Source organism: Piliocolobus tephrosceles, chromosome 16 (assembly GCF_002776525.5).
Source record: "Piliocolobus tephrosceles isolate RC106 chromosome 16, ASM277652v3, whole genome shotgun sequence".
In the NCBI taxonomy this organism is placed as follows: domain Eukaryota; kingdom Metazoa; phylum Chordata; class Mammalia; order Primates; family Cercopithecidae; genus Piliocolobus; species Piliocolobus tephrosceles.
The window spans coordinates 74,132,264-74,153,484 of NC_045449.1; the positions used below are offsets into that span (position 1 = coordinate 74,132,264).

General features: G+C 50.8%; 1 protein-coding gene across 7 annotated transcripts in view; it reads left to right on the forward strand.

The window, feature by feature from the left end:
* The window catches only part of RNF213 (ring finger protein 213), a 132,478-nt gene that overhangs the window by 67,873 nt on the left and 43,384 nt on the right, over nucleotides 1-21,221 (forward strand). For all 7 annotated transcript variants that reach the window (XM_023211605.2, XM_023211609.2, XM_023211604.2 and 4 more), the window contains 12 exons: nucleotides 619-1,244; nucleotides 2,755-2,920; nucleotides 4,777-4,994; nucleotides 6,206-6,346; nucleotides 6,454-6,618; nucleotides 8,738-9,893; nucleotides 12,471-12,664; nucleotides 13,165-13,323; nucleotides 13,981-17,583; nucleotides 19,105-19,241; nucleotides 19,632-19,727; nucleotides 21,017-21,135. In XM_023211605.2, coding sequence (XP_023067373.1) covers nucleotides 619-1,244; nucleotides 2,755-2,920; nucleotides 4,777-4,994; nucleotides 6,206-6,346; nucleotides 6,454-6,618; nucleotides 8,738-9,893; nucleotides 12,471-12,664; nucleotides 13,165-13,323; nucleotides 13,981-17,583; nucleotides 19,105-19,241; nucleotides 19,632-19,727; nucleotides 21,017-21,135 — 6,780 coding nt within the window. The remainder of the gene's footprint in view (nucleotides 1-618; nucleotides 1,245-2,754; nucleotides 2,921-4,776; nucleotides 4,995-6,205; nucleotides 6,347-6,453; nucleotides 6,619-8,737; nucleotides 9,894-12,470; nucleotides 12,665-13,164; nucleotides 13,324-13,980; nucleotides 17,584-19,104; nucleotides 19,242-19,631; nucleotides 19,728-21,016; nucleotides 21,136-21,221) is intronic.

The following is a 21,221-nucleotide window of genomic DNA, read 5'->3' on the forward strand; positions in this document are numbered from 1 at the left end:
AGTTTTTTTTTTTTTTTTTTTAAGAGACGGAGTCTCGCTCTTTTGCCCCGGGTAGAGTGAAGTTGCCTGAACTCAGCTCACTGCAAGCTCCGCCTCCCGGGTTTACGCCATTCTCCTGCCTCAGCCTCCCGAGTAGCTGGGACTACAGGCGCCTGCCACCTCGCCTGGCTAGTTTTTTTGTATTTTTTAGTAGAGACGGGGTTTCACCGTGTTAGCCAGGATGGCCTCGATCTCCTGACCTCGTGATCCGCCCGTCTCAGCCTCCCAAAGTGCTGGGATTACAGGCTTGAGCCACCGTGTGCGGCCTGTTTATGACTTTTTAAATACAATTTATATTCTGTCATCGGAGTGGGGTTTGGCAAAGAGAGTAAATAGATGTGTGTTTTCACATTGCCATCTTTGTCCAGAAGTTATGATGCTTTCTTTATTATGAATATTGGTTAACAAGGCCAAGCAGGGAGGGAAAGACCTGTGAACTCTTCCCAAGAAAGAAATCCTAGCAGCTGTGTGCTCTTGAGTTCACTCAGAGAAGTGAGGAGAGTAAGTCTTAGGAAGGTGAAATCAAATGGAATCATGATTAGAGCTTTGACTTCTGACATTTTCTTTTGGTTTCTAAAGTGGACTTTGGAGAGCTTGCAACAAGACACTCACAAGACCTCAGCAGTAAAAGATTAGACGAAGCCGTGACGGTGAGACTGCCCACCTCCTCCAGCTCACAGAGGAAAACGCATTACCACCTGACCCCCCAGGTCCAAGAAATGGCTGGGACGATAGACCTGCTCGGAGACAGCCACATCTTCCAGATCTTTTGGCGGAAAGCCGCAGAGCCGCTGAGTGAGCCTCGGGAAGGACAGGAAGCCGCAGAGTTGCTGAGCGAGCCCGAAGAAGAATCAGAAAGGCACATCCTTGAGCTTGAAGAGGTGTATGACTATTTGTATCAGCCTTCTTACAGAAAGTTCATTAAACTGTACCGGGATCTAAAGTCAGGAAAGGTCACCCTTGCAGAGATTGATGTCATCTTCAAGGACTTTGTGAATAAATACACGGACCTGGTTTCAGAAATTAAGATCATGTGCACTGTGGACCACCAGGGCCAACGTGATTGGATCCAGGAGCGAGTCGAACAAATCAAGGAATACCATCACCTGCACCAGGCTGTCCACGCAGCCAAGGTCATCTTACAGGTCAAAGAGAGCTTGGGACTGACCGGTGACTTCAGTGTTCTCAGCACTTTACTAAATTTTGTAAGTTATTTGCTAGGGACTGTGGGGGTTTGGAGGGGCATCCTGCCTCAGGCTCTTCAGGAAGCTTGGGCTTTGTGGCTTTGAAAAGCGGGGTGGATGACTTAGAGCTTCCGTCAGGGGTTCCTGTGTGTGTGCTACTTGAGGCCTGAATATCCCAAGGGCTTTGTTTTTACCTTTGTTTATAAATAAACTCCCTACCTTAGCCAGAGGGCGTTTTCTTGGGTCAGTATGAAGATCAAGAACTCAGGAAAGGGCAACATTCCTCTTTTCATAACCAGGCATTTGTAAAGGGTCATAGGCTCTCTTCAGGTTACAGAAGCCAAAAAGAAAAACACTTTGTCGACTGCCCAGCTGCATCTCCCAGTTCTACCCAAAAGCCCTAAATCAGTTGTTTCTGTTAGAGTTTTATAAGAGGTGAGTCTTTTCCTTCTTTTTTTAATTTTTTTTAATTTTTTTTTTATTTTTTGAGACAGAGTCTCACGCTGTCCCCCAGGCTGGAGTGCAGTGGCATGATCTCAGCTCACTGCAGGCTCCGCCTCCTGGGTTCACGCCATTCTCCTGCCTCTGCCTTCTGAGTAGCTGGGACCACAGGTACGCGCCACCTCGCCAGGCTAATTTTTTTGGTATTTTTTTTTTTAGTAGAGACGGGGTTTCACCGTGTTAGCCAGGATGGTCTCGATCTCCTGACCTTGTGATCCGCCTGCCTCAGCCTCCCAAAGTGCTGGGATTACAGGCGTGAGCCACCGCACCCGGCTGAGTCTTTTGCTGCTTGTGTTTTTAGGTAGGATGAGATAAGGATTAGAATTTAGCATTAAAGCTGGAATCACAGCCAGGCACAGTGGCTCACGCCTGTAATCCAGCACTTTGGGAGGCTGAGGTGGGCAGATCACCTGAGGTCAGGAGTTTGAGACCAGCCTGACCGACATGGTGAAACCCTGTCTCTACTAAAAATACAAAAATTAGCCGGGCGTGGTGTCAGGCGCCTGTAATCTCAGCTACTGGAAAGGCTGAGGCAGGACAATCGCTTGAACCGGGGAGGCAGAGGTTGCAGTGAGCTGAGATGGTGCCATTGCACTCCAGCCTGGACGACAGAGCGAGACTCCATCTCAAAAAAAAAAAAAAAAAAAATCTGGAATCACACCCATTTACACTTGAACCCTAGTGCATGTCCTTGAGGAAGCAGCTGCTCTGGGCCTTTACTGATAAAGCAGAAAAAGCAACAGTAGTTACCTGGTGGGGTTATGTGAGGAACTGATTTTACAGTCCACATAAAATGCTAAGTGGAATGTCAGGTTCCCAGGACTCATAGTTACTCTTGATGAGGGAGAAACAGCCGTGGGGGTTAGATCATCCAATTCAAGGGTGAGAGCTCGTGTGCCTGTTGTCACAGCAGTGGCAAGTCTAGGCATTGAGGGAGGGTGGGGCTGCTGTGATGGTCGGTGCTTGCAGCTCACAGATTCTGGGGTTCTGGTTCACGAGTTCCAGTCCACAGTAGAGCTTTTTCTTGCAGACTGATGACTTTGACAATTTTCGCTATGAAACCCTGGACCAAATCAACCAGGAGCTCATCCAGGCCAAAAAGCTGCTCCAGGACATCAGCGAGGCCCGGTGTGAGGGGCTGAAGGCTCTGTCCCTGAGGAAGGAGTTTATTCGCTGGGTCCGGGAGGCTCTTGGAGGTAAAATCAGCCTTTGGGGTTGCCTGGAAGTCTGGAGAAAGTTTTCAGATGGCGCACTGTGTGGCGTTCCTAAACTCTTCGGAAATACCTCTCTTTGGCCAAGGGCTATGTGAAGGCCAGAAAGACGTTGCCTGCATGCTTTAGGGAGATGGGCATTGCTCACAGAGTTCACATCGGTACAGTATCTCCTTGTGCTGGTGTAAAAGCCACTCACCTGGCCACAGATGCTGTAAATGACTCAGGTTCCTTTTCCTTAAAATCTTGCCCCGCTTCAGCTTTTTCTTCCAGTAGATTTTTTACTGGAGGACAAGGGGAGCTCCTGCCCACAGAGAGTTGTTTTTTTTTTTTTTTGAGACGGAGTCTCGCTCTGTCGTCCAGGCTGGAGTGCAGTGGCGTGATCTCGGCTCACTGCAACCTCCGCCTCCCGGGTTCACACCATTCTCCCGTCTCAGCCTCCTGAGTAGCTGGGACTACAGGCGTCTGCCATCACGCTCAGCTAATTTTTTGTATTTTTAGTAGAGATAGGGTTTCACTGTTAGCCAGGATGGTCTTGGTCTCCTGACCTTGTAATCTGCCTGCCTCGGCCTCCCAAAGTGCTGGGATTACAGGCATGAGCCACTGCGCCCGGCCTTTTTTTTTTTTTTTTTTGAGACAGAGTTTCGCTCTTGTTGCCCAGAATGGAGTTCAGTGGTGCGATCTCGGCTCACGCAACCTCCACCTCCTGGATTCAAGCGATTTTCCTGTCTCAGCCTCCTGAGTAGCTGGGATTACAGGCGCCCGCCACAACACCCAGCTAATTTTTTGTATTTTTAGTAGAGATGGGGTTTCACCATGTTGGCCAGGCTGGTCTCGAACTCCTGACCTGAAGTGATCCACCCATCTCGGCCTCCCAAAGTGCAGGTGTGAGCCACTGCGCCCGGCCCCACAGATTTTTCTCACAATCTCTCTGTCGAGGCTGCGCATTTCTTGGCAGCCTCTTCAGTTCTGTGGCTTAGATGTTGGCAGAGGAGAGAGGAAGAGGCAGAGGAGGCAGGAGGGACATAGGCGGCAGTACAGGTGTGCTGGGCAGTCTGGGGGCCACCACCTGCTGGATTGCAGGCTCTGGTTCTCTTGGGAGAGCTGCCGCTTTCAACGGTGGACTCTTTGGTCCACGCTGATGCACATCCTTCGATGAGTGATTTATCTGAGGGGAATGATCTGAGTGTTTCATAGTTAATTGTGAACATGTTATTTACAGCTGAGCCTTGGTTTCTTTTTGTTTAAATGGTACTGTTGTGTGGATTGAAGGAAACAGGGTACACAAAAAGCGCAGTAGAGTGCCTGGGACACTGAAGTTGCTGAGGAACGGCGAGAGATTGTTTAGTGGTATTAACAAACACTAGAGGCTGGGCGTGGTGGCTCACACCTTTAATCCCAGCACTTTGGGAGGCCAAGGCGGGTGAATCACCTGAGGTCAGGAGTTGGAGACCAGGCTGACCAACACAGCGAAACCCCGTCTCTACTAAAAATACAAAAAATTAGCCAGGTGTGGTGGTGGGCGCCCGACATCCCAGCTACACGGGAGGCTGAGGCAGGAAAATCACTTGAACCTGGAAGGCAGAGGTTGCCGTGAGCTGAGATCGTGTCACTACACTCCAGCCTGGATGACAGAGTGAGACTCTGTCTCAAAAAAAAAAAAAACAAAAAACACTAGAAAAGATTAGGTGTTCTGGACTCTTACTGAAAGCAGAAAGTGGACAGAACCTTAAAAATTTATGAAATATCCATTTCAGCTTCAGTAAGGATTACTGCCAAAGACCGAGTCTTGTGCTTTCACAGAATAGTCCCACGCTGACCTCCCCTCTTCTCTTCCCCAGGCATCAACGAGCTGAAGGTGTTTGTGGACCTGGCCTCCATCTCAGCGGGGGAGAACGACATTGACGTGGACCGGGTGGCCTGCTTCCATGACGCCGTGCAGGGCTACGCATCCCTGCTGTTTAAGCGGAACCTCAGGGTGGACTTCGATGCATTCATGAAGCATCTGAAAAAACTGTGGAAGGCTCTGGACAATGACCAGTACCTGCCCAGGAAACTGGTGAGTCTTATTCTGGCTCTAATGCAGATTACATTGAATGCAGCGTGGCTTAGCAACATTAGGGGAGTGACTGCAAACGGTGGTACACCTGTGTGGTAGGTTTGTACACAGCCATTTTCAATGATATTTGAAAAGCTTTTCTTCCTAAATGGAAATTCACCATCTTGTTACTTAGAAAGCAGGATACAAAATTACATGACACATAGTAATCTCTAAGGTGCAAAACACACGTGGAAAAAAGACAGAAAGGAGATATGCTGACATGTTGCCAGGAGTTTTCTCTGAATGGTTGTAATTGTCATTTTATTCTCTTACTTTTTGTTATTTCCTATAATTGATATAATATTTTATCAGAAAAAAGTAAACATTTACAATTAGCCCGGCGTGGTGGTGGGCGCCTGTAATCCCAGCTACTCTGGAGGCTGAGACAGGAGAATCGCTTGAACCTGGAGGCGGAGATAGCAGTGAGCTGAGATCGCACCCCTGCACTCCAGCCTGAGCGACAAAGTGAGACTCTGTCTCAAAAAACAAGAAAAGGAAAGAAAAAAGTAAACATTTAAGTTTAAGTAAACTACCTGTAGCAGGGTCTGAATTGACTTATGCAGCTTAACTAGATACCTGGGCCAGCCTCGGGACGGCTGCTCTGCACGTGGGTGGAGGAAAAAGTGTCATATGGAAGGGCAGGTAAAGCTGTCTTCATTTTTCTGCTAGAAACTCAGGAGAGTTTCCAAACAAAACCCTCTGTTGTTGTTTTTCCTGAGCTCCTCTTACTGTAATTGGGGGCCACAGAAGGACACAGAGGACTTGGGACTCCCACAGCCATTGCTTCCAGCGTCACTCCCTGAGGGCTCTCTGCACTGGGGACCTGGCAGAATGATGGCGTCTGGTGGAGAGGCAGGCGGGCAGCTGCTCATTCCCTTCTACTCCTCCACAAATATAAGCCAAGTGCCCCCATGTGCCAGCCGGGACACCAGGCACTAGAGGACATGTGGGTGAACAGCGAGCACAAAGCAGCACTGAGTGACACATCACGTTGTCAGGGTGGCACCTGGTCCAGCTGGGGCGCTGGGTGGGCGACGGCATCCTGAGCCCTGGGGAAGCGTGGGGAGAAGGCTGTGCAGCGAGGCAGAGGCGGGAGGCCGACCGCAGGAGGGAGGGGGCAAGATGCTGTCTGCAACCGTGGCCCGTGTTCTCTCCTTTTGTCGCCACAGTGTGACTCTGCCAGGAACTGGGAGTGGCTGAAGACTGTGAAGGAGAGTCACGGGTCTGTGGAACTCTCATCCCTGACCCTGGCCACGGCCATCAACCAAAGAGGCATCTATGTGATCCACGTACCCAAAGGTGGCCAAAAGGTGAGCGGTCCCCAGCCCTCGGTGCCGCTGCGGCCTGTCTGCAGGCTGCTGCCAGTCCAGGGCCTCTGCCCCCCAGGAAAGTGACTTCTCACCTGTGCTCTTCACAGATTTCCCCAGACACGGTTCTGCACTTGGTCCTTCCTGGGAGCCCTGGCAGCCACGAGGAGCCACGGAAGTACTCTTTAGAGGAGCTGAAGGAGCTTTTGAACAAGTTGATGCTGATGTCTGGCAAGAAGGATCATAAGAACACGGAAGTGGAGAGGTTTTCAGAGGTGAGGGCCCATCTCTGCAGCGGCGCTAAGCTGGTGGCATCATCTCATCCGTGAGGGCTGGGTACCCCCAAGAAAACGGAGAGGGTTTGACTTGGGATTTGCCTGATAAGAAGGGCTCTGCTCTCAGGCCCACGGAGAGGAGAGTTGGCACATTTGTAGGGTGCATGGAACTCCAGTCTGTGGCGCCAGAGAGCGGTCTTAAGGCAGGCAGGACCCTGGGTTAGTCCTTCCTTATGACCTGTAGGATGAACACTGCAAGCTGGCAGCCTGTCCACTGCGCTGAGAAGGAGGTCGGTCACCCAGCAGATAGCCCTTAGACACTTGAATTGCCTCTCTTACTCTGTAAATCGGCAAGAATCCAAATAACTAAGATTTAGATGGACAGAACAGAAGGAATCATATGGAGAATGCTGTACTGGTTTACATAACAGTCTCTCAATTTTATTATGGGTGCTTTCTTTAAAGTTGATTTGTGCTTTACAAATGGTATCCTTTATCTGTGCTGGGTGCGGTGGCTCACACCTGTAATCCCAGCACTTTGGGAGGGCAAAGTGGGAGGATCATTTTAGCCCAGGAGTTCATGACCAGCCTGGGCAACATAGTGAGACCCTGTCTCAAAAAGTGTGAAGTGTTTTTTTTTTCCCAATTAAAAAAAGATAATTAAAAAAAATTAAAACAGCCTGGGCACCGTAGCTCACACCTGTAATCCTAGCACTTTGGGAGCCCGAGGCGGGCCTATCACTTGAGGTCAGGAGTTTGAGACCGGCCTGGCTGATATGGTGAAACCCCGTCTCTACCAAAAATACAAAAATGCATGGTGACAGGTGCCAGTAATCCCAGCTGCTCAGGAGACTGAGGCAGGAAAACTGCTTGAACCTGGGAGGCGGAGGTTGTAGTGAGCCGAGATCGTACCACTGCCCTCCAGCCTGGGCAACAATGCGAGACTTCATCTCAAAAAAAATTAAAAAATTAAAACAAGGCCAGGCGCAGTGGCTCACGCCTGTAATCCCAACAACTTTGGGAGGCCAAGGGCAGTGGATCACGAGGTCAGGAGATCGAGACCATCCTGGCTAACATGGTAAAACCCTGTCTCTACTAAAAATACAAAAAGTTAGCTGGGCGTGGTGGCGGGCGCCTGTAGTCCCAGCTGCTCGGGAGGCTGAGGCAGGAGAATGGCGTAAACCCGGGAGGCACAGCAGCTTGCAGGGAGCTGAGATCGTGCCATTGCACTCCAGCCTGGGCAACAGAGTGAGACTGTGTCTTAATAAAAATAATAAGGCCGGGCGTGGTGGCTCACGCCTGTAATCCCAGCACTTTGGGAGGCCGAGGCGGGCGGATCACAAGGTCAGGAGATCGAGACCACGGTGAAACCCCGTCTCTACTAAAAATACAAAAATTAGCCGGGTGTGGTGGCGAGCGCCTGTAGTTCCAGCTACTAGGGAGGCTGAGGCAGGAGAATGGCGTGAACCCAGGAGGCGGAGCTTGCAGTGAGCCGAGATCGCGCCACTGCACTCCAGCCTGGTGGACAGAGTGAGACTCCGTCTCAAAAAATAAAAAATGAAATGAAATGAAATAAAATAAAATAAATAAAAATAATAATTAGGCCGGGCACAGTGGCTCACGCCTATAATCCCAGCACTTTGGGAGGCCAAGACGGGCAGATCACGAGGTCAGGAGATCGAGACCATCCTGGCTAACAGGGTGAAACCCCATCTCTACTAAAAATACAAAAAAATTAGCCGGGCGTGGTGGTGGGCGCATGTAGTCCCAGCTGCTCGGGAGGCTGAGGCAGGAGAATGGCGGGAACCTGGGAGGCGGAGCTTGCAGGGAGCCGAGATCCGGTCACTGCGCTCCACTGGGCGACAGTGCTAGACTCCATCTCAAAAAAAAAAAAAAAAAATTAAAAAAAATTTTTAAAAATGATACTGTTTATCTCTACAATGACTCTTTTCCTCATAAGACAGCCATCTTGGGTGGGTTGTGTAGATGAGGAGGGCGGCCTTGTGAGCGCAGATCATGCAGTGGGCCCGTGGACAGGTAGGCCTGTGTGCTGTTGCAGAGTAGCGTGTCGCCCTCTCGCATGGCTCTGTAAGCCAACCTCGTGGTTCTTCGTCTCCAGGTCTTCTGCAGTGTGCAGAGGCTCAGCCAGGCCTTCATCGACCTGTGCTCTGCTGGGAATATGCTGTTCAGGACCTGGGTCGCCATGGTCTACTGCTCCCCCAAGCAGGGTGTGTCCATCCTAATGAACTTTGGCTTGGAGCTGGTGCCGCAGCTGGGGGAGGGTGGAGATGTCACTGAGCTGCTGGCAGCCCTCTGCAGGCAGATGGAGCACTTCCTTGACAGCTGGAAGGAATTCGTGACCCAGAAGCGGATGGAACACTTTTACCTCAACTTCTACACGGCAGAGCAGCTGGTTTACCTGAGCACTGAGCTCAGGAAGCAGCCGCCCAGTGACGCCGCCCTAACGATGCTGTCCTTCATCAAAAGCAACTGCACTCTAATGGATGTCTTAAGGGCCTCTGTGGGGTGCGAGAGTGAGGCCGCCAGGTACCGCGCGAGGACAGTCACGGAAGAGCTCCCGCTGATGCTCTTCTCGGAGTTCAGCCTGGTGGACAAGCTAAGGGTCATCATGGAGCAGTCCCTGGGGTGCCTTCCTGCCTTCCTGCCCGACTGCCTCGACCTGGAGACCCTTGGCCGCTGTCTGGCTCACCTGGCAGGGATGCGTGGGTCTCCCGTGGAGCGGCATCTCCCGAGAGGCCTGCATGTCGGCCAGCCCAACCTGGTTGTGTGTGGCCACTCGGAGGTGTTGCCAGCCGCCCTGGCTGTCTACATGCAAACCCCGAGCCAGCCCCTGCCCACCTACGATGAGGTGCTGCTCTGCACCCCGGCAACCACCTTTGAGGAGGTGGCACTGCTGCTGCACCGCTGCCTGACCCTGGGCTCCCTGGGGCACAAGGTCTACAGCCTGCTGTTCGCAGATCAGCTGAGCTACGAGGTGGCGCGCCAAGCCGAGGAGCTCTTCCAGAAACTGTGCACGCAGCAGCACCGGGAAGACTACCAGCTCGTGATGGTCTGCGATGGGGACTGGGAGCACTGCTACCTCCCCTCTGCCTTCAGCCAGCACAAGGTCTTAGTCACCCCCCACGCACCCCTCGAGGCCATCCAAGCCTACCTGGCAGATCACTACCGGGTCCCGAAGCAGACCCTGTCGGCAGCGGCCGTGTTCAAGGACCGCCTGTGTGTTGGGATCGTGGCCTCGGAGCGAGCAGGTGTTGGTAAGGAGAGCGGCAGGGTGGGCGGGCCCCGTCTCCCAGGGACCGCCCGGGGCCCTTCCCCCTCCAGCACATGAAGCCTGAGGGTGGAGAAACTGAGGCTCAGGGAGGGCGTGATTCATCTGTGGGTGTCAATCAGGTCTGTGCCAGAACCAGGCACCCCGGTCACCTGGTCTCCCACAGTGGGCATTCCCTGGGAGCCCCATTCCCTTCCTCCTCTCAGCAAACATCTCTGCAGTGTACTGTGTGTTTTTGTTTTTGTTTTTTTTTTTTGAGACGGAGTCTTGCTCTGTCACCCAGGCTGGAGTGCAGTGGCGTGATCTCAGCTCACTGCAACCTCCGTTTTCTGGGTTCAAGCGATTACCCTGCCTCAGCCTCCTGAGTATCTAGGATTACAGGTGCCCACCACCATGCCTGGCTAATTTTTGCTTTTTTTTTTGAGACAGAGTTTCACTCTGTCACCGAGGCTGGAGTACAGTGGCGTGATCTGCATCTCCCAGATTCAAGTGATTTTCCTGCCTCAGCCTCCCGAGTAGCTGGGTACTACAGGCATATACCAGTTCACCCAGCTAATTTTTTTACTTTTAGTAAATATGGGGCTTCACCGTGTTAGCCAGGATGGTCTCGCTCTCTTGACCTCATGATCCGCCCTCCTCAGCCTCCCAAAGTGCTGGGATTACAGGCATGAGCCACCGTGTCTGGCCTAATTTTTGTATTTTTAGTAGAGACAGGATTTTACCATGTTGGCCTGTCTGGTCTCAAACTCCTGACCTCAGGTGATCCACCCGCCTCAGCCTCCCAAAGTGCTGGGATTACAGGTGTGAGCCACCGCGCCCGGCCTGAAGTTTACTTCTTCTCCCCTTAAATGCCACTGGCCTCTTTGGGGTTGATGTTGGTCGTGTGAGCGAGGGGGGTAGAATTGCTCTACTTGAAGAGAAAGCCGTGTCTCTTGACCCACCCTTCGTTTGCCATCTTGTTTCCCTTAAAAAGAAATAGTAGCTTCTGTTCTGTTGACTTTATCCTATCAGCAGTACCCCATCCTGTTGGGATAAACATTACTCTTCCCCTCCCTGATGAAGCCTCTGCTTTTGCTGTGACTTTCATTAGCTAGTCATGCAACGCATAATGACATTTCAGTCAATAGCAGACCACATATATGACCACAATCCCATAAAATTATAAAACTGTACTTTAAAATTTAACCAGGCATGGTGGTGCGTGCCTGTGATCCCAGCTACTAGGAAGGCCGAGGCGGAAGGATCACCTGAGCCCAAGAGGTCGAGGCTGTGGTGAGCTGCAGTTGTGCCACTGCACTCCAGCCTAGGCAACAGGGCAAGACCTTGGTCTTTTAAAAAAAAAAGAGAAAGAAAGAAAGAACAAAAGATGATAATACCATATTTTTACTGTACCTTTTCTACATTTAGATGTTTTTATTTTTATTTTTGAGATGGAGTCTCACTCTGTCACTCAGGCTGGAGTGTGGTGGCATGATCTTGGCTCACTGCAGCCTCTGCCTCCTGGGTTCAAGCGATTCTCCTGCCTCAGCCTCCCAAGTAGCTGGGATTACAGGCACCTGCCACCACGCTTGACTAGTTTTCAGTAGAGATGGGGTTTTGCCATGTTGACCAGGCTGGTCTCAAACTCCTGACCTTGAGTGATCAACCGCCTCGACCTCCCACAGTGCTGGCATTACAGGCCTGAGCCACCGTGCTTGGCCTGGATATGTTCAGATATTTGCCCCTGTGTCACAGCTCCCCACTGTACGTAGGATGCCTCTATGCTGTCATGGTTTGCAGCCCAGGGGCAAATTCCACCTAGCTCAGGTGTGTGGTCGGCTCTAGCATCTGGGTTTCTGCACGCACCCTGTGTGAAACCCAGTTCACAGTGACAGAGTCATTTCACAGTGCGTTTTTCAGAATGTGTTGCTAGTGTTAAGTGGCGCAGGACGGTGCTTTGCCTGCTGTCATGTGGAGGCAGGAGGTGGTCAGGAGAATGAGTAGGTTAACGGCTGGGAAGTGTGAAGATTCGAGAGCGTATTCTTCAATCTGATGTGATGTTGCATCAGTTTTGAATTTTATACAAAAAGAAGTTAACTTCTAGTGGATCTTTCTAGATTCTCTTACTCTTTGTCCTAGCCCTGGGACCTAATTTATATATATATATAAATCTTTATATATGTATATATAATATACATATCTTTATATGTGATATATGTTATATAAATTTATATACATTTATATTTTACATATATATATAATTTTTTTTTCTTTTTAGACAGAGTCTCACTCTGTCACCCAGGCTGGAGTGCAGTGACGCGATCTCTGCTCACCACAGCCTCTGCCTCCTGGGTTCAAGTGATTCTCCTGCCTCAGCCTCCTGAGTAGCTGGGATGACAGGTGCCCGCCACCACACCTGGCTAATTTTTTTGCTTTTTTAGTAGGGATGGGATTTCACTATGTTGGCCAGGCTGGTTTCGAACTCCTGACCTCAAGTGAGTCCCCTGCCTCGGCCTCCCAAAGTGCCAGGTTACAGGTGTGAGCCACCGCACCCAGCCCTAATTTCTATACTTTAATGTTACAGGAAAGTCTCTCTACGTGAAGAGGTTGCACGACAAGCTAAAGACGCAGTTAAACGGGAAAAAGGTGCCTCTGAAAACGATTCGACTGATCGACCCTCAGGTGGATGAGAGCCAAGTCCTGGGTGCCCTGCTGCCCTTCCTGGACGCGCAGTATCAGAAGGTCCCCATGCTCTTTCATTTGGACGTGACCTCCTCAGTAAGTGCCCTCCAGCGTCAGCTGATGGCCACATCAGTAAAGACGTGGTCCCCACGTCCCTGCGTGACTCCTCCCCATGTACAGAATTCCTCGTTTCCACACACACAGTCCTATGAAGCTCAACGGCGGGAACACACTCTGAGAAGTTTCCTCCTGTGTGAGCGTCATGGTGTGCGCTTACACAAACCTAGACGTAGAGCTCGCTGCACACACAGGCTTCATGGGACACACTGCTGCTCCTAGGCTGCATATGGCTGTTCTGAATCCTGAAGCCAGTTGTAAAACGGCGTGTTTGTGTGTCTAAACATAGAAAGGGTACAGGGAAATACAGTATTAGGATCTTACGGGGCTGCCCTCGGAGACGTCGGCCGTTGCTGGCTGAACTGTTGATGTCGACCATCAAGATCATCGTGACAAAGAGCAACATTAGGGGGGTCCTTGGAGTTGGGAGAACTCGCCATCGTGTCGTGTGTTTACACCTCGTGCTATTCTGTCCTTAGGTGCAGACTGGAATTTGGGTGTTTCTTTTCAAGCTCCTCATTTTACAATACTTAATGGATATAAATGGGAAAATGTGGCTTCGGAACCCCTGCCATTTGTATATTATTGAAATCCTGGAAAGGAGGATGTCCGTGCCGTCGAGGAGGTCTTCAAAGCTGGTCTGTAATGTGGGGCATTTTCACCTGGTGTTGGGGCTCCTGGGTTCCTTCTGGTCTTACTGAAGTGTAGCAAAGTGTTTAGGTGACTCCACAGCTTTGCCTTACGTAGTGCAGCAGCTGAGTGCGGTGTTAGTAAAGAAAAGCCTATCTTTAAACTCACGTTTTAACCATGTCTGGGATAAAAGTACTCTTCTATTAGCAGTGTCTTCAATTTGTCTATTCAATTCAAGCTTCATGCTGTATGCCCAGTCTGAATCCCAGCTGCGCTCTGAATGTGGTAAATCCATCTGCTGAAGGAAGTCATCTTTCCTAATGCCAGCTAAGATGGGAAGGAGACGTTTGTCGTAAAAATGTCTTAGCAAAAGAGGGTTTTATGTTCACTCCCATACATATACGTGTATGCTTAGTGGAGAAACTTAGTTTTAGGAAGTTGGGCTAGAAAGTGATTTCCTGGCTCAGAATGCAGCTCCCACAACAATGCCTTACTTAATGTGCGAAAGATATTCTGTGTAAAAAAAGAGTATACAGAAAACTACATATTTTCAGTGCATTTTTCATAAAGGTCCATCCAATATCGATAACGTGGAGGGTTGAGACACAAAAGCATTTCTTAGAAAGTTTTCTTGTAACCATCTCATTCACGTCTCTCCTTTCCAGCGTTCACGTGTCCCCCAGTTCAGTTTTCTTGACATCTTCCCAAAAGTCACCTGCAGGCCTCCCAAAGAGGTGATAGACATGGAGCTGAGTCCCTGGAGGAGTGACACAGAGCCTGGGATGGATCACTGGGAGTTCTGCAGTGAAACTTTCCAAAGACCTTACCAATATTTAAGACGATTCCATCAAAACCAAGACCTAGACATGTTTCAGTATCAAGAAGGCTCCGTCGAAGGCACCCCGGAGGAATGCCTCCAGCATTTCCTGATTTACTGCGGGGTAATAAACCCATCCTGGTCAGAGCTTCGGAACTTTGCTCGGTTCCTGAATTATCAGCTCAGAGATTGTGAGGCCTCTCTCTTCTGCAATCCAAGTTTTATTGGCGACACACTGAGAGGCTTCAAGAACTTTGTGGTGACCTTCATGATCTTTATGGCAAGAGATTTTGCCACACCAACACTCCACACCTCTGACCAAAGCCCGGGGAAGCACATGGTCACCATGGATGGGGTTAAGGAAGAAGATCTAGCACCCTTCTCTCTCCGGAAGAGGTGGGAGTCGGAGCCCCACCCATACGTTTTCTTCAATGACGACCGCACCACCATGACGTTCATCGGCTTCTATCTGCAGCCCAACAGCAAGGGCAGTGTCGACGCCATCAATCATTTGACTAGGAAGGTCATCAAGAGAGACGTCATGACCATGGACCTGTATGAGGGGCTGCTGCTCCAGAGGGTGCCCTTCAATGTCGACTTTGATAAACTGCCCAGACACGAGAAACTTGAGAGGCTCTGCCTGACCTTAGGGATCCACTGGGCCATTGACCCGGACGAAACGTATGAGCTTACGACAGACAATATGCTTAAGATCCTTGCCATTGAGATGCGGTTCCGGTGTGGGATCCCGGTTATCATCATGGGAGAAACTGGCTGTGGCAAAACCAGGCTTATTAAATTCCTTAGCGACCTGCGGCGTGCTGGTGCCAATGCTGACACCATAAAGCTGGTCAAGGTGCACGGAGGAACAACCGCAGACATGATCTACTCAAGAGTCAGGGAGGCTGAAAATGTGGCCTTCGCCAATAAGGACCAACATCAGTTGGACACCATCTTGTTTTTTGATGAAGCCAACACAACGGAAGCTATAAGCTGTATCAAAGAAGTCCTGTGTGATCGTACGGTGGACGGCCAGCCCCTGGCTGAGGACTCTGGCCTGCATATTATAGCCGCCTGCAACCCGTACCGGAAGCACTCTGAGGAGATGATCTGCCGTTTGGAGTCAGCTGGTTTGGGCTACAGGGTGAGTGCGGAGGAGACGGCCGACAAGCTGGGCTCCATTCCGCTGAGGCAGCTGGTGTACCGAGTCCATGCTCTGCCCCCGAGCCTGATTCCTCTGGTGTGGGACTTTGGACAACTGAGTGACGCTGCTGAAAAGCTCTACATTCAGCAGATTGTCCAGAGGCTGGTTGACTCTATCAGCCTAGATGAAAACAGGACTCGCGTGATCACAGAAGTCCTCTGCGCCTCTCAGGGTTTCATGAGGAAAAGAGAAGATGAGTGTGGCTTTGTCAGCCTCAGGGACGTGGAGCGCTGTGTGAAAGTTTTCAGATGGTTCCATGAGCACAGCGCGATGCTCTTAGCGCAGCTGAATTCCTTTCTCTCCAAGTTCAGCGTCAGCAAAAATCACCTTGAGAGAGATCCTGTCCTCTGGTCGTTGATGCTGGCCATCGGGGTGTGTTACCACGCCTCTTTAGAAAAGAAAGACTCATATCGGGAAGCCATCGCCAGGTTCTTTCCAAAACCGTATGACAACAGCAGGCTGCTTCTGGATGAAATAACGCGGGCACAGGATCTTTTTCTGGACGGCGTACCTCTGAGGAAAACCATCGCCAAGAACTTGGCCTTGAAGGAGAACGTCTTCATGATGGTCATCTGCATCGAGCTGAAGATTCCCCTCTTCCTGGTGGGGAAGCCTGGCAGCTCCAAGTCCCTCGCCAAGACCATCGTGGCCGACGCCATGCAGGGCCCGGCCGCCTACTCGGATCTCTTCCGCAGCCTGAAGCAGGTCCACCTGGTGTCCTTCCAGTGCAGCCCGCACTCCACCCCACAGGGCATCATTGGCACCTTCCGGCAGTGTGCCCGCTTTCAGCAGGGGAAGGACCTGCAGCAGTATGTCTCCGTGGTGGTGTTAGATGAGGTGGGGCTGGCAGAAGACTCACCCAAAATGCCCCTGAAGACTCTGCACCCGCTGCTGGAAGACGGATGCATTGAAGACGATCCCGCCCCCCACAAAAAGGTTGGCTTTGTGGGCATCTCCAACTGGGCCCTTGACCCTGCCAAGATGAACCGGGGCATTTTCGTGTCACGTGGCAGCCCCAACAAGCGAGAGCTCATAGACAGCGCCAAGGGCATCTGTTCCTCAGACAGCCTCGTCCAGGACCGAGTCCAAGGGTACTTTGCGTCCTTTGCCAAAGCCTACGAAACGGTGTGTGAGAACCAGGACAAGGAATTCTTTGGGCTTCGTGACTACTACAGCCTCATCAAAATGGTCTTTGCTGCAGCGAAGGCTTCAAATAGAAAGCCTTCCCCGCAAGACATTGCACAGGCTGTCCTTAGGAACTTCAGTGGCAAGGATGACATCCACGCTTTAGACATCTTTCTGGCCAATTTGCCGGAGGCCAAGTGCTCAGAGGAAGTCAGTCCCCTGCAGCTGATCAAACAGAACATCTTTGGGCCTTCTCAGAAGGTGCTGGGTGGACAGCTGGAAGATGCTGAGTCCCGCTACTTACTCTTGCTGACCAAAAACTACGTGGCACTGCAGATCCTGCAGCAGACGTTCTTCAAGGAGGACCAGCAGCCGGAGATCATTTTTGGTTCTGGTTTCCCCAAGGACCAGGAGTACACCCAGATCTGCAGAAACATCAATCGTGTGAAGATCTGCATGGAAACAGGCAAGATGGTGGTGCTCCTCAACCTGCAGAACCTCTACGAGAGCCTCTACGACGCCCTCAACCAGTACTACGTCCACCTCGGCGGCCAGAAGTACGTGGACCTTGGTCTGGGGACCCACCGCGTCAAATGTCGGGTTCACCCCAACTTCCGCCTGATCGTTATCGAAGAGAAAGACATCGTGTACAAACACTTTCCCATCCCCCTCATTAACCGGCTGGAGAAGCACTATCTGGACATCAACACGGTGCTGGAGAAATGGCAGAAGAGCGTCGTGAAGGAGCTCCGTGCGTGGGTGGAGAAGTTTATCGACGTCAAAGCAGAGCATTTCCTGAACAGGCACAAATACAGCCCCTCTGACGTCTTCATCGGCTACCACTCGGACGCCTGCGCCTCTGTGGTGCTGCAGGTCACAGAGAGGCAGGGTCATAGAGAGGCCTTGACGGAGGAACTTTACCAGAAGGTGTCTGAGGAGGCCAGACTGATCCTGCTGAACTGCGCTACGCCCGATGCGGTGGTCCGGCTGAGCGCCTCCTCGTTCCCAGCGAAGTCGCTGTCACAGGAGTACTTCTACAAACAGAGGCACAACTCCTTTGCAGATTTCCTTCAGACGCACCTGCACGCGACAGACCTGGAGCGCCACGCCGTCTTCACAGAGGTGATTGTCTTTCTGCACTCGTACCCTATCCTCTGTCACCCAAGAGTCCTAAATCCCTAGCGTCAGGATTCAAGATTCCTCCCCCGGCAGTGGCTAGGGATCCTGCAGGCAGATGCTGAGACGCTGGGCTCTCCTCCGTGGTAAGTGTGGGGAGAGCCAAGTATCTATGTAGGTCCAGTTAACCAGGTGCTGAGTGCCTGGGTCTGTGCAGTGCGCCATGCTGGTAACAGCACCATACACGATGTTCACACCAACAAATGAAGTACCATGTGCCAGGAGCGGGCCGAGGGCACTGGGGATGCAGAGATGACTCTGCAGCTCTGCAGCTCTTGTCCTTTGTTAGCATTAGGAAGTGTGGAGAAACAGTACATGATCAGATGCCATCAATATCATATGATAAATGCTATGCTTAGAGGCAGCAGGGAGCACTGCAGACCAGGATGCCAGCTCAGATGAGATGTTCCCTAGGAGAGGCCCCTCGCTGATGGGGAAGAATGGCGGGGAAGGGACTGTCGGCTGAGAGCCTTCTGTGGGCAGGGCCGCTGACAGCGCTTAGGGTTCCAGGCTGTGAGTGCTGAGATGGGACAATGCGGTGCAGTCAGAGAGAACTGGTGGAGGGCCTCAGTGGCCCTGCGGAGCCGCATCTCAGCCCGACGGAGCGGGTGCTGGAGGCACGTGTGTCTCCCTAGCTCGGTGAAGGGAGTCTGATGAAAGGCTGTTGTGGAAAAGACAGGCCAGTGGGGAGGCTGCTGGAACGGTACAAAGGAGAGGAGCAGATGGAACCGAGAGGTACTTGGGAGGCCATTTGGCAGGGCCAACACTACCACCCAGCGAGGGTGTGGGGGGCGGAGGGGTCCACGGCGGCTCCCTGGACTCATTCTTGGATGAGTGGACATTGCTGCATCATGACAGATAACCCAGGAACGGACAGCAGGTTTTGGGGGGCCAGTGATGACGTCCGCTCGGGACAGGTTTTGATGCATCGTGCAGTTGGACGTAGGAATCTGAGCTCAGTGGTGAGGCCGGGCTGGGAGGCGGGGATTCCTGGGCTAGAGCAGCAGATCTTGAGGAACTTTTCGGCTTGCACTGTGATGGGGGAGTGACCTGTGGGGCAGGAGAATTGCTGACATCTGGGGGAAGGGGGCGGTACCAACCACGAACTCCATCTGAAAGCATGAAGTTGGATTATAACAGGAAATGGCATTTGTGCTGAGCCCTAAGGGATCATGAGAATCTCAAGTAGGGACCTAGCAGGCAGAGGCACAGGCCTCTGGGGAGGAGAAGAAGGCACCCTCAGGGCAGGGTGGGGTCGTCTCTCCAAAGCCTTTGGCCCTGTAGGGCCTCCCGAACCCAGTGCTGCCTTGTTTTGGGAAACTCCTTTGGGTTTGGATTCTGTGCCGTTGTGTGGCAACTGCACTGCGCTGAACATCTGCAAGTTTCTGGGATCTGTCTAAACCTAGCAGCAGACTTGCAACCTTTCCTTGAATTCTGGCAAGTAATTTGCATTTCCTAACTTTGTAGATCACCACTTTCTCCAGGCTGCTAACAAGTCACGACTGTGAAATTTTAGAATCGGAGGTCACAGGCAGCGCTTCGAAACTCACACTCCTGTGGCTGCAGCAGTTTGACACGGAGTTCTCATTCCTCAAAGAAGTCCGGTGAGGTTCCCTGCCTTCCCTGCCCTCTCCCTCCCCAGCCGTGGCTGTGTGGCTTCTGCCTGGCAGTGGTGCCAGCGCTGGTTAATGAGTGCCACAGTCACGTGACTGTGAAACGGATCCTTGTTCAATTTCTCCCGGCGTCCCTCTCATCTGTGTCATCTTCTGCAACGTGGTGTTTGGCCTGACATCCTCCTCCGAAAGCATCGTCCTCGGACCTCGTTAGGAGACATTCATTGGGTTTTCTCCCCTGGACTATCTGTTCTTACAGAAGAAAATCCCACCTGAGTCGCTGTTTCTTTGTAGCCTTTATGTTTCTCATCACTTGGGGGAATTTTGTTGTCCATTTTTTAAGACCGAGAACTCGCTTGAATAACTTCCCTTTTCTTTCAGAAACTGTTTAACGAATACAGCGAAATGTAAAATCCTCATTATTCAGACAGATTTTGAAGATGGAATCCATAGTGCCCAGCTCATTGCCTCAGCTAAGTATGTTTTTAGTATTTTTCTCAGAAACTATGTAAAAAACTCAAAACGTAGGAGGTCCTAGAGCATTTCTTCCTTGAAAACAGTATAGTATCGTAATCAATATAGAAATAAAAATAAGAACAATTCTTCCCCCACCTTATTTCCTGAAGTGGGGATTAGGGAAACTGAAGAGAGACAAAGCGAAAAGGCTAATAACATTACAAAGCTAGCGGAATGGGCCTGGGCAACAGAGCAAGACCTCATTACTAAAAAATAAAATAAAATAATCAGCCTTCCACAACGCACCTCTAGTCCCAGCTGCTCAAAAGGCTGAGGTGGGAGGATCCCTTGAGCCTGGGAAGTCAGGGCTGCAGTGAACTGGGATCCCACCACTGCAGTCCAGCATGGGGGCCGGAGCGAGAGCCTGTCCTCCCCACAAAAAAAGTGAAATGCGAAAAGTGCAAACAGTGGAGCGTGAACAAGCTATAAAAGGACACCTTTGAAGCCTGTGTTTGTAGACATGTTTTAGTCATCATTAATTTTGAATTATACAATTTGAATTTATTTCAAGTTCGAGGGAAATAACAGTAGGTAAATGCTTTTATTCCTATTTATTGGATGTTTTTATAGTATTTGTAGGGGAAGTCTGACGCTCTTAGAATTAACTTTGTGCCTTTATCACTTAAAGTGATTTCTGGACCTTTTTGAAGCATTGGATGCCATATTTCATTTTGTGGCTTAGATCTCAACAAGAAACTGGCTTTGGCCATTGGTCATCTGAAGGGAATGGCATTGCACACAGAACTCTGTTGAAATGGAAAGGCCCACTGGGTACAGGGGCTGTTTCCTGTAATCCCAGCTACTTGGGAAACAGAGGCAGGCAGGAGGATCGTTTGTGGCCAGGGGTTTGAGACCAGCCTGGGCAACACAGCAAGACCCCCATGGCTGAAGAGAAAAGAAGGAATGGACAGTTCAGCTGGCCTCACCCTTAGTTGCACTGGGGCAGGCCCATTGAGGAGCACAAGATAGGGTTTCTGGTCAATAAAGGAATGCCACTTCAAAGCAGAGGACACAGGAACGGGGAAGAAAACGAGCCTGCTAAGAGGAGATTTCTCATCCCCCTGTGAGAGAAGAAACCACAATCACAGGAGTCTGAAGTTTATGTAAAACTCCTCGGAACGGGTAGCTGTGAGACTGAACCAACAGCTCAAAGCCTTCTGCAGCTGCACAGCTTTGCTTTGTTTATTTGCTTGTTTTTTTGTGTGTGTGTGTTTTTAAAATAGGTATTCTTTTTTTCTCTCTTTAAATAGGTATTCTGCTATAAATGAAATCAACAAAATACAAGAAAACGAGGACCGTATCTTCGTCTATTTCATCACAAAACTGTCCCGGATGGGAAGAGGAACAGCCTATGTGGGTTTCCATGGAGGTGAGATCAGAACATCGTCAATTTATTTATTTATTTTTTGAGATGGAGTCTTGCTCTGTTGCCAGGCTGGAGTGCAGTGGCTCCAG